Source organism: Opisthorchis viverrini, assembly GCF_000715545.1.
Source record: "Opisthorchis viverrini unplaced genomic scaffold opera_v5_207, whole genome shotgun sequence".
NCBI lineage: Eukaryota > Metazoa > Platyhelminthes > Trematoda > Opisthorchiida > Opisthorchiidae > Opisthorchis > Opisthorchis viverrini.
This window is the reverse complement of record NW_008751864.1, coordinates 121,388-134,366: the sequence shown is the minus strand read 5'-3', so window position 1 is coordinate 134,366 and position 12,979 is coordinate 121,388. Positions and strand designations below refer to the sequence as shown.

Sequence of the window (12,979 nt, the reverse complement as noted above, 5' to 3'; positions counted from 1 at the left end):
ATATTATTCGAAATTATTAGTTGTTCACAGAGACTCGAACAGGCAACCTCCAGGCGAGCAGCAGAACACTTAGCCGTTCGGCCAAGGCTTTTCAGTGTAGGCTGAAAGCTATATTGAAATTTCAAGATATCCTTACATCACCAACAACCTAAAAGCAGCCCAAAGGACGAATAAAATCACATGAAGAGTGAAATTTCGATCTGGGAACTCCTCACTCAAGAAGCCATTTAACTAACACGTGCGACTACGTGATGTGGGCACGCGATTGGAAAATACGTTTCACTATACTGTCCAGGTACAAATTAATCGTACAGCTAATCAGCCAACCGTAGCCGGACAGTTAAGTGTTCAAAACACTAGTTGAGAGGTCACGGGTTCGACACATCTCGGATTTTCCTGTACAACGCGTAGTGTTGTTGATGGTTTCCACTAAGGACTACAGATTGACCTATCCCATAGGACGAAGACCTCACTGAAAGTGCGAGATTGGCTACACAATCTGTTGTTGCCTAAGAGCGTCTATTCGTTCACCAGAGTGGCCTACTTTGTTTGTATTTTTGTAACACTTTCATAGCCGCTTGCTTTGCTCCACGTTTTACGCTCTTCACCTGGGATTGTTCACTCTGAAGGTCTTGTTTGATGAATCTTTGACGGCAATTATTTTTTGGCTAACTTTCTTGCTGTTATGCCAGAGGATCACTCTATAATTTTGCTTCGAAATAAGTTGATTAAATTATTCGCCAAATCACCAAATTTCTTCACAGGCGTTGTCTTTAATTGAACATTTTAGGCTGGTGGATTCTACTTTGACCAACAAGCGTGGGTGCTTTTCAACCTGAAAGTCGCCTCGAAATTGGAACTTTCAGGTGGCCTGATGAGCTTGAATGCTGCCTTAGTGGTTGAACTGATATGCATGGCTTACCCCAGAACTAACCCGACTCCAAGCGACGGTGTGGGAGGACGTCCAGCACGCTTTGTAGTGACGCAATATGTTCCGGTCGGGGAACCTGGAGGTGGGTTTCTCTGATTTTGTTTATTCTTTACTCTACTGAGTCATAAGAAAACCAGATCACAGCTGTCCCATATAGAACGGTGAAATATACTAAAATGATGCCCACATTGTCTTATTTGGCTACTTTTTCCGGCAATCCAGTTTCAGTCTACAACTACTCAAAAACTGTCCCCTATGAAACAGCCACTTACTTGATTCGTTATTGGTTGAAAAGCACTTGGCCGGGATTTTCGCCATTTACTAGAAATGAAGCTCTGGGTCTCAAGATGGTCCGCTTCTTTCAGTTAGATCGCTCATTATGCATTCGTGAAAAGAGTTGTCTTGAAACTCAGAGATGAGTTTGAGATCGTAGTATACACCAGTGAATACGACTTGTGACAAGACTCCATCCGTTTTGTCTTCAAAATATGCGCTTGTACTTCATTTTCAAGCAAAAGTAGTGTCTCTAACCTTCTTGGGTGTCAGTCAGCGATTTAAGCGCTGGACTGAAGCCTTTGTTTCTACGCATATACAGACTAGAAACAACTAAGTTCAGTGAATAGACCTGTTCGAAGACTTGCTTTCTTAACTGGCATGTAGATATCACTTGTAGTTAATCTATGCTCTAACGGCCACAGAAAATTTAGTAAAATTCTTCGTAAGGAATAACAGTTTGGATAACCACTGATGCCTGAGAATCAGCCGAATAGAATCGGGCATTACATCTGAAAGCACCATTAAGCGGTTATGCATCCTACAGTCATTATTCATTAATTTGCTTCATGTTATGGCAGCACGGAATGCGGCGTATTAGTAAGATGTCCATAAATAATAGCGGTAAAAGTGCGACTCTATGAAATCATACCTCAGGGGCCTCAAGAAAGAATAGTAAATGCTATGAGGTTCTAAACAACTGAAGCTAGATGCAATGTGCTGTTCTCGAGGTTGATGGACCAGATCTTAGATGTCCCCAAGCGTCGGCAGTGCTGCACAGAATGACAAGCAGAAAGGTTCTGCTTGTTGTAAAAGTCTAGCTGCAATAATGAGTGTTGTGGAACGCTCTCGAAATGACTCAGCAGGCACGAGCGTGAACGGAAACAAAAGAGAGCACTGTGTACCCGAAATCCTGCTGGGGACAGATGTGGTGGTTTCCAAAACAGAACTAACTAGAAGTCATGGACTTACAGAGTGTACAGAAAAGTAAACGGACTTGAAGACGAACGTATTTTGGTATGAAAAAGTAAAAATCTATGCTTTCTGGATTTAAATCCATCCTTTAGTTTTCAACCAATTGGAAAATTTTTGGGACCGATTGGGTAGTCATAGTTTCAATGAGCCCTGTTAAATAGTAGGTTGATTTATTGCTGGGTAACGCTTCATTTATGAAAAAAAGCTTTGTCAGTTCAAGTGAGTAAGTAAGCAGGTTGATTGTGTTTTAAGGTAGTCAGGGAACCAATCCGTGAGATTTCTTATGGTTAGCCGACTTGATCAGCAATGGGTGTCTTTCTGATGCTTCTGTTTGTTGGTTAATGGGGATGACCAACATTTAGGAGGGAGTTTTCTTCATGCTGAAACCGGATTCTGTGGCCATTCTTTTTCCGTCTAGCACACCTTAATGGAAAATTCCTCTTGTGGTCGTTCACAGATTTTGTTCACCTGTGTTCGTCGAGGGGCGCCGGGACAATTGATTTGGGGTAGGGGGTCAAGATGTACATGTCGCCTTAACTTCAGCATGATAGTAGCATTTACTTTAAAATACAATACAATTCAAAAAATAATAAAATACAATAATAATTGAATGTTTGCTACTCACAGCAATCGAGACTCATGCGCCTTCCCTTCGAAAAAACTTCACTGTTGATCATCGGTAACATGTAAGAGGAACGTCTTACACAAAATGCCAAAATATATTGGAAACGCAACAAAAAAAAGAAGCAACTGCAAATAAGCTGCTCAAGTAAGTGTTCGACATAAATTGACCCGAGAATTAGTGAATTTTGTCGCAGTACCTGAGGTAGTGCACGGTCTAGGATCATTAGTTCGAAGGAACGGCTGAATATTACCGTATTGCACGGGTCGTAAGTTTAGAAACCGAGGATCCGCCCAGCCTCGTCCATACGACCTCCTAATTAACCATTGAGTGATGCATTCGAAGTAGTCAGAATTTGACTTTCAGCTTAGAAATATAACTTTCAGAAATTCGAAGACAACGCTGGTAACGGCCATAAGGGAGGCAGCGACGATGCCTAGTAAAAATATTGATTCGCTTTTAAAAGTTTTACTATTTAAGATGCGCAGATGTGGATAAATTTGCAGAATACTCAGAACTCAGTAGGAGAATAAATGACACGTACTGGATAACGCTCCGTTCTCAAGTTCTCAAACATCTCAGCATCTGTTGATGTGTAGCTCTAATCTGTTATTTTATGGTCTCCTTTAGGGTGTATGGAAAGTCTTGAAATAAGCGATCCGGCAAAAGTCTTCGATTGTCAGATCACCTCTTTTTCTTCCGCTGATCCAAACCACCGTGCCCCGAACATTCGATACACTTCCACTGTTGGTTGGCGACCTCCGGTTCGAAGTGGTACCTTCGCACGATACAGATATGTGGATATAATATTCGGGAAAAAGACATCTGTGAAAGAGGTCAAAGTCAAGTTACTTTCGGATGCGAATAAGGTGACAAAAATGGACATCTACGGGACAAACGATGGGAGGTCGTTTTTCTTCCACGAACAGGTGAGCATTAAGTTTCCGCATTTTTGAAAAGCAAACCGCCAGTGAAATTATTCCAACTGACACCGCACACGTTCAAGCGAAACGCATGAATCTGGGAGTCTCTGGAACCATTCGGTACAACAGGACGGAAATAGAACACCAATCGTATATCCAGACGAACTCTAGTTTGAACCCATCATAATGCTAATAAGCTCTCATTTTTTATAAACACTTGCGAGCCATCGATCGATCAACGATAGTATATAGTTTTTTTTGCTTTTGATACTGGGAAATTATATAAATACTGGCACCTCCAGGCCAGGCAGTCTATCGAAATTCAGTTGATGAGAGTAGTTTGTTCAACCCTCATTAAAATTTGACTTTTCGAATCTCCAACTTTTTAACTTTGCCCAGCTACATTCGGGCTTTCAGCTGATAAAATGCATTTATTCTGGTCAGCTGCCATTAACCTGCACGGTGATGTGAAAGAAGCACGAATTAAGAGACCAAGTAGATTGTATAATTTTTCTTAGGAACTGTCGTGCTTATGTAGCAAATTACGTAGCAGAGAAAGACACCCACTAGTTAGGTACATTTGCATTGCCAATTAAAATCGTTACGAAAGGAAAGGAAAATCTGATCAAACCAGATGTGACGCCCATAAAGCCAACACGGCAATGTGAGCACAGAAACGGCTAAAGCTTTAAAGGGAGCGGCATTCACTCTTCAACAAAGATTTGAGACGTCAAACGGACTTGGCACACTGGCTTTAGTTAAGTGACTTGGGCACAGTTGACTAATCAAGCTCAAGTTTAGCGGACCACCAGGCTGTTGACCCGACTGTGTGGGAGTTACATTCATAGCCTAGCTTACACTGTCAGGATTTAAATTTAACATGAAAAGACGTCACACAACGTATAGCTTTGTAATGTACTACTCATAAGTTTGCTGAAAATCCATCGACAGCCCATGACCGGTTTCGCCCTTCTTGGGGCTCATCAGGTAGGCACAGTCCCCGGGTTTCCGTCAACCTTATGTTCTACTTGAAACCAAATTGCACGAAATTAGCGAATATACACACACCAAATAGTTTGCAAATGAGTGTATAGTCACACAACGTACTTAGTTTAGTACATTCGTACCTAGTATTGGTGCAAATGTGAGTGCTTTTCTGAACGCGAAGAAATCCGACGAGGCACACTATTCCGTTTAAATTGGGGCTTGCACGGTGATCGTTTACCCGATGTCATAAAAATAAAGTAAAAGTTCACAACTGTTATTTACATATCTCCTATTTCGTTCGCGAATAAGGCGGGAACTTATTTACCCATACCACTGGGCGCATTCTTCAGATGATAGCCGACCTCTCATTGTGAGGTGGATTTTGAAGACCCAAACACGTGAATAACCTCATAGATCCCATTTAATATGTGCGAATTATCGCATCGGGTGCCACTTAATTGTTTCAAGGTCATGCTTCGAAACGCAGCAGGCAATCCATTCGCTGTTCAGCTATGCTAACTCGTCCTGTGACACCGGAACTCAATGCGGAAGCACTGACAACCAAACAATTAAAACGGAAACCTGGTTACCGTTAAATCAAGCGTTTACAGTTTTGGAAATGTTGTTTGACACATCCACGCCACAAACATCAACAGTTGGAAGTCACAACTGGCTGACAGTTAAGCTGGTTCTGTTGCAAATACCGAGGCACAAACACTTCGAATATTCTTCCCATAAGTATAAAGTACGGCTTGCAAGTTTGAAAGAACTTTGCAGACACCCTATTACTTAGTATACAGATAAGTACCAAACACCACGTAGGATAACTTTATCCTTATAACTTCACGTCTGTAGGCTCTCGTTAACTATTTGGACAATCTGCGGGGATCCGTGCGGCTTACCGGCAAACTGAACTCACGTGGCCTGCGTCTAGTTGTCAGCGAGCAACAGAAGGAGGATGAACAAGTCACTTTCACAATTGATCTGTGGGGTTGTGGCAAGCAAGAAGATAGCAGAAGCTTTGGTAAGTATCCCGAATAAATTCGTGTAAAATATTGCTTACATGGGGAGATAGTGTCTTGTATTTGATTGGAAGTGATTGCAAAGCTTGATGAACAGCTGTAGCTTGTATAGAGATCACTGAAGAGACCATTTTAAAATTTGATTCAGAAGTTAGCGTGCCGTTGAACATCTTGGAAAAAGTCACAAGTCGGTGGGTCGAAATGAATATGATATGGCAGCTAATCCACTCCCAGACAAACACTGACGTGGAATTTACCCCCAGAATAGTCAGCCCTAGTCACTAGTCAGTCACTTGAAGCTCTTAACAAATGATAATGTTAGCGGCCAAAATATCATCATCCCTTATGTGTATCTTTTCCTACAGCGGGGTTTCTTACTAGCATACAAGCTGTTAGATCAACTTTTTATGGCCACCAGTCTGACAGGCAAATGAGAAATCAGTGTTAATTTTGAACGGAGTTTCTGTCCGTGAAGCAATCACAACTGAGGCCTCGATGGTGTGCCATCCCCGTACTTTTGGCGCCGTATTTCGAATGGGTGTTGTATTTTTCTTCGCCTCTTGCCGCTAGCTGCAAGATTGGTTCGTGATGTCTTATTAATGCTCCACAGTTTCTGACAAGCGACGTCCGTGGAACTACAGTTATGAAGCTCATTGTAGGCGAGACCCCCAGATCAGCACTTGGTGATTCTCAAATTTTGTTGTTGTTTTGGATGGTTCGAAAGACTGCATTCCTACCAAAAATGACGTGATTGAGCTATTCGATGAGACCAGGACAAAACTTTAATGGTGTCAAGATCCTAAAATGAAAGATTTTAAAGCAGTCAGAATAACCGACTCTTTTCTTACCTACTGGTTCTGCTGTTGATGAGTAAAGGGTTTGTCATACTGGTCCCCAGCGAGCTACTTGATCGACTTGATCAGTGATTCTCAGCAGCTTACTATCACCCAATTCAGAGCAACGGTAATTCTTATTTACGAATAAGTGAATTTTTGGATGTGTCCTGCGTGAGTTTTATCAATAAATTTAGATGACGACCGAAAACATGGAAAAAGATTGAAAAGCACCCATTATGTACACGAATCCCTACCGAAGTTGTGCCGTTCGATGTCTGTCCCCGCTTCAGATCCATGCAGTATGACCCACTACAGCCTTGCTCCGAAGGATGGATTTCTGCCTGCACCTTTCACGATTGAGCCCCGAGTGTTCCTTTACGCTAATGAGCAATTATTCTTTTGCGATTTGATTCTGGATCCATTCGTAACATTCAGCAGGCGAAAACGCTGTTATCGTGCGAGTAACGAACAGCCGATTAAATGGTTTGGTAAGTTTTTTAATACAGTTTTGTGGAATTTGTTAGAGTAGTGGCCTCAAAACCAAAGGTCTTTTTAGGGGATTCTGATAGTTTTCGTTATCCGTTGACTTTTGCTGATGATTTATCCTAACCAGATATTTTTTCTCATCTTTGCACATCTTGCCAACCACAAAACAGTTCATTTACTCAACTGACCCCCTAACATCCGCTCGCTATGTGTAAGTTACCATGATTGCATTTGAATGCATGTTCGCATTTTCACGAAGGGCTACACAAGGCATTTTTTGTATCGTTCGTGAATAACCAGTCTGCCAACCTAGATTGGGAGGTAACTTGTCGTTCCCTGTGGTCTGTTCCCACAGCTACTATTTAGTCAAACGTATCTAATGCATAACGGCATAACGGCAGATACCTCCTGTGCTAAGCCCTTTACCTGCTAAAGTCCTGAGGGAATGAGACACGAAGATAAGTAAAAGATGTAATTTGAAACACCGCAACCATTTTTAATTGATGCTACGGGATACTCAAGTAGGAACTTAAGCTATCGACTGAGTGCATGCTTCACATTGAGACGCTACCCTGATTTACTGGTCGGGCTCAAATGCCGAAATGGTCTTGCAGACCACTCCAGCGGGAACCTTTTTCCCGAAGACGCGATCATGCTTAGCAGACCAAAGAGGAGTTGCCGGGAAAAGAGCAGCGAGTCCCTTGCTGTAGATAATAGTGTTACAGCACTATCCGTCTACTGTGATAGCACCACAAAAGCACTAAGGTGTTTTCTGCCAGCATTTTTGTACTTATGGAAGCAAAAGTGCTGCCTTACCCATGCAAATAAGAGATTCGAAAAGTTTAACCTTACAAGCGGCATTCTCCAAATACCTCATCTTTTTTTAATCGGATGAGACTATTTGGTTAAAAACAACTAACGGTTGCAATTAGTCGCCTGCGGCTGTAAAAATACTTCATGTTGGCAGCAGTACCAGGGATTAGGTACCCTTATCTTGTCCCATGCCCCCTGTGATTAGGCCCGTCGTCAGATTCGGACTGAGTCCCTGCCTCTCCGTGGCGGACAGTCACAACCTGTGGGGAGTCAGCGGACAGAGCTCTACATCATCACCGTATACTGAAGGTCAGAAATGGAAGCTGAGGGATAAAAGCGGCATTGCAAACAAAAGTTCTCCCTGGATCTGATAAAGGCCGGTAAATACCATTTAGTATCACGGCCTCTTGTTCACCACTGTCCCCACATAGTTCGACCTCACCTCACAAGCAGATATCCGACCACTTGATTGCCATTTATATTGGTCTTTTAGTCAATCCGCCCTCCGAAGAAATCAGTCAGAGTAACACGTTAGTAAATCCAGATTATTTGTACCTTGGAGTTTCTAACGTACATGCGGTTTGCCCAATTGGCCGATAGGTAATGATCTCCTAAGCCTCTTGTCCTCTCATTGTCAACTTGCGTTGTGTTACTGAGACATGCATACAAGACTCAAATTAGTTATACGCCTCTGAACAGCAAAAGGTGTCGAACGTGGCAATCATCAAGTACACATCAGCCATGAATCCGAGGAGATCACTTCGCCATTAGCCATCGAAGACAACTACGATCGTTCTTTTGAGGAATGCAGATTGAGTTCAATCGTGACATTATGCACGCTTGTCTGACTTTAGTCCGGGACTTCGTAAGTCAACAAAAGGTACGTGAACGGATTAACTCCGGAAAGGTCCCATAGCAGATCAGTACTAACCTGAGGCCGCCAATTGGTGACTAATGAATCCAAATCAACAAATGGCAACAAAAGAACACGGTGTATTATCGAGTTTAGTGATCCCAGATAATGCCAGAAGGTTCGTGTATATAAATAGTGAATGCAGCCCATTAAATAGGGAATAGCTGATGGAAATACAAAAAGCTCTGGTCAATAAAAACACGCCAGGAAGCCAACGGAAGCAGTCATCCCTTGTATAACCTAACTCAATCGGAAGTCTAGAGAATGGCTATTATTAGCAAGTCAGTCGGTAAAACAGAAATTCTGTCAGGAAAACAGGAATGCATTTTAAACAGTAGTTTAACTGGCCGTCTTAACGTATTTTCTGGCAATTGTGCTTAGAGTTTAATGGAACCCAAGCATAAATTGCCTATCAGAATGGTGACTGAAGAATTGAACATCGATCCTGAATTTCAAAAAGTCTTCACGGTCTCTCGGATTAAATCCGATCCTTTCTGAATGGAACGGAAGAGCTCCGATAATCCGACCGAAAAATTTAACGTGAGTTTTAGAGTGAAGTAGATGTGCCTTCGGTATGAGGGGAAGAAAAAATGTTCCGTATTTTTAAGAGTACTCAAATACCGTTATTAGCCTGGTTTCTGTCTAATTCAGGGCTCTCTTTGATTTCACCCTGCTTAGGACGGCTCAAATTCGGGGGAACAAAGTTTGGTTTTGCTCTGTCAGAGGGAGAGGATACATAAAGCATTTCTGCCTAGAGGTGATACGGTGACATTAATTTCAACACCCAGAAACCTCTATCTTCACTGTCTTGAAAGTTCTGATCAACTCCGTTGATCGTAGGCAACTACCGCAGTTTTCATCGATCAGACGTTTCTTTCGGACACTTCCGACCCTTACATGAACAGTAATTTCCAACATGATAAATATCGGATCCCAAGGACGAGTTGCAGTATCAAACATTCGATTTCCAGCCCAGATTCTTTCAAGTGTGAACTATTCTCCATACACCTACGGAGAAATGAGGGTTGGCATACTCAACAGTATCCAGCAGCCCATCGCACGGACTTAGGATGGTTCGTTGTCTTCAAGCTGATAAGTATGATGATTTCCAAAACTTATTCTGCGTCAGTGTCTGTTCTGTTACATTTTAGACAGGCTACACTGCGTAAGTACAGTCCAGATGCAGCCCAGTAAGACGCATCATGTGCACTGGGGTTTTGGGGGATTGGTTGGAATGTTTTTTCTGGTAATCGGATGGCTGCATAATAATAATAAAATATTTTTTTAGATCGCACTTTCACCGGCCATTTATACTTGCACTGGTTACTAAAAAGCTCTCATTACCTGACACCAAGGTTGTACAGTTACGCCACGTAAGGTGTTTTTTATCCCACAAAAAGCCTACGGGAAGAATAAACTCTTCAAATTGTTGACTCTTCGTCCGGAAAATGATGTGTTTAACGTGTCAAACCATTGTATTTTCAGATTTGGGGCCGTCTGCATCACAGGTGCTGACCTATCTGCCAACTGAGGGTATCCTGTTTGCCATCGGTTCGGACGGACAAAGTCTCGTACAAAGTTCCAATCTGGGCAAAAAGTGGACAGTCATCAACCTTTCTGCTTATCAAATCCAAGTGAATACAGCTACTAGTTCCGTCAATGCGACTGCAATTCCTTGGTCAATAATTCCTGGCAGATTTGATGCGGCAACAAATGGAGCAGCTTGCACGGCTTATACAGGCGGGAGCTGGAACAGTGAGTTAAGGGGCTGTGTCTACACTTTGTATGCATGTGACAAACGAAGTTAAGGGTTGATAGAAAATAATCAGTGTTAAGAACAGTCTTTAATAACTGGGCCTCCAGTTCACAAGATGAGAGTGACTGTTATCGTTTTCGAAAAGTTTGATGACAATCGGTAGATTAACTGTTACTTCTTGGTATGCCGTCAGCCTGATTAATGTGATTTAAAGTCGAGACCATAAAGTATCTGGTGAATTTACTTTCCGCTCAAACAATGGACAAGAACTGATTGTCGTTTCGACTTGTTCAGATAAGTTCTTTATTAACTGTCATCCTCACAGCAGCATTCTGCGTGCATTCTCGTGGGAAGGTTTTGGTAAAAGAAAACGTGGAGAATTTTGATTGTTTTCAAAGCGCATTTCTAAGTGTCTGCTCGTCTGCTCTGTGTACGTAGACATTCGGTTCCCACAACAGATTTCGCGTACGCAGTCAGTTTTATCGCCTAGGATGATGGGTTTCTTAGGGTATACCATGTATCTGCCAATGAAGATGTCATTTATGAAGACTGGGTTTATGTTTAATTCTGTTGAAACCGCACACGAATTCACTCAGCGGTTTTCTGGCGGTAGGTGATTAAAAGGTTGGTGAAGTGATTCTGTCTGCCGCTTGTAATTGGTAGCGCGTCTTTCCAACGAAGGCTAATGAATATTTATTCAGTGCCAACAATCCCACTGACCTGCCCTAGAAATATAAAACCATTCATCGGTTTCGATTTTCTAACTCCGACCACATCGTTATCGTGTCATGCTTATGTCTTCAACATACAGCTTTCTCGGTTGTTGATCAGGTGGCTGTTAATCTGTTCATCGAGCTACCAATATTTCAACACACCACCAAATATCCTTCTCATCAGACGACAGTTCAATATCTTTCAGCGAGCGAATCAGGTCTTCAGTTTGAAATCGACCGCTTGAATTTCATCCCTGGATTTGAAGCCTTAGTTTGAGCGCTCGTAAATGGGCGACTAGGCAGGCTGTTGACAGTTAATAACGATAAATTAATGGCGAAGAATATTTTGTGAAGTGGCACATGGTATTTTAATCAGAATCTAGACCGTATTGTCTCTTCTTCTGAACATGGCTGTATGTGGGTTATTCTCTGTGTTTACACTCCTGTAGAATGAATAGATCAGATCTAACGATGAAATTCCTCTACGTCCACATTTATTGGCACAATCTATCCCTGACCTTCCTGACGTTCGATGTGTTGGAGAAGAATTTTTATATCTTTTTGAGAAATTTTCGAGAGATTCAATTGAGTCTCCCGTCCAAATTGATTTGATCTGCAAATGAGTGTATTTCTCAAAAACAGTGTAATTTGGGTTCAAGTAGATCATAAGGGTGACAGAAACTTGGGGACTGCGCCTAACTGATGAGCCCCAAGAAGGGCGAAACGGCTCGTGGGCTGTCAAAGAGTTTTCAGCAACCTTGTGGGTAGTTTCTTTTAGAAAAATTTTCTATATCTTTTGATAAATACGCGAACTGCGTGAACATTTTGATCAGACACTGTTTGGTTTGTACCACAATTGAATTGCATCTCAATCGCGGCAAACTTAGACCATCACATATCGCCTAGAGAGATTTTTTACTTGAGAATTTTCTTCCGTTTAATTTGCTCCAGTAGTTTAGTAGTTGATTTATAAGAGGTGATGTAGCACAGTCGTGTATGCTTTTATGTCTAGTAATGCAGTGATTGATTGATGACCGCTGCTAAATGGTTATTTTTCGTTGAAGCCTCTGTTATTTAGTTGGTGATCTCATTCATCCAGTTCCGAATTTCTTTCAGTTTGTTACGATGGGATCTACCAAAACGCGCAACTCATCCTGGACTGGAACACCAAGTGTCCGGCCTTCAGTCCGCCACGCATCTGATCGCCACAAAATGCTGTTGACCATGATTGTTGTTGTTTTCCTTTCTCTTACACCTCCCATCAAAATAGCTACATGGTTTAGTGTTATTTAGCTAACTAGTGTTGTGTTCATCATCCAGTCATTTATACCTTGGCGTCTGTGTCTGCATTTCATGAGTTCTCCCTCAAAAATAAGAAAATAGAAAAAACTAGAAAACTAGAAAAATCCCGCAAATTTTCTTCCTATGTGCTTCTCAGAATCTGTTTAGGCGAGTGCCGCAATTCAAGTTTCAATTAAGAACTCTCACATCGTAAGAAATTGAATGCATTAATTGATGACATGATACCATGTTGGGTGAAACTTTTATGAAAAATTCGGCCTACGAATTCGAGCTGCAGTATTCCCACTTTATCCCAAATTCTCAGATTCCATAAAACTGCATTTTTGCTTGAGAAGTTTGGTATATTTAAAGGACAAAGAGCCTTATCACTAAGGTGTGCAGCCCGACGACCGCATAAAAGAAGATAGTACCTGTAAGGAGGGTCTGA

The 12,979-nt window shown here is 41.9% G+C and overlaps 1 protein-coding gene across 1 annotated transcript in view; it reads left to right on the top strand.

The window, feature by feature from the left end:
• Window positions 1-12,611, top strand: part of T265_08223 (hypothetical protein) — a gene marked incomplete at both ends in the record, with an annotated part of 67,487 nt that extends 54,876 nt beyond the window's left edge. Inside the window, 6 exons of the mRNA XM_009173966.1 lie at window positions 791-1,013; window positions 3,432-3,730; window positions 5,567-5,735; window positions 6,860-7,057; window positions 10,267-10,536; window positions 12,367-12,611. Of these exons, the coding sequence (XP_009172230.1) occupies window positions 791-1,013; window positions 3,432-3,730; window positions 5,567-5,735; window positions 6,860-7,057; window positions 10,267-10,536; window positions 12,367-12,452 (1,245 nt within the window). The remainder of the gene's footprint in view (window positions 1-790; window positions 1,014-3,431; window positions 3,731-5,566; window positions 5,736-6,859; window positions 7,058-10,266; window positions 10,537-12,366) is intronic.
• Between the last annotated feature and the right edge of the window lie 368 nt (window positions 12,612-12,979).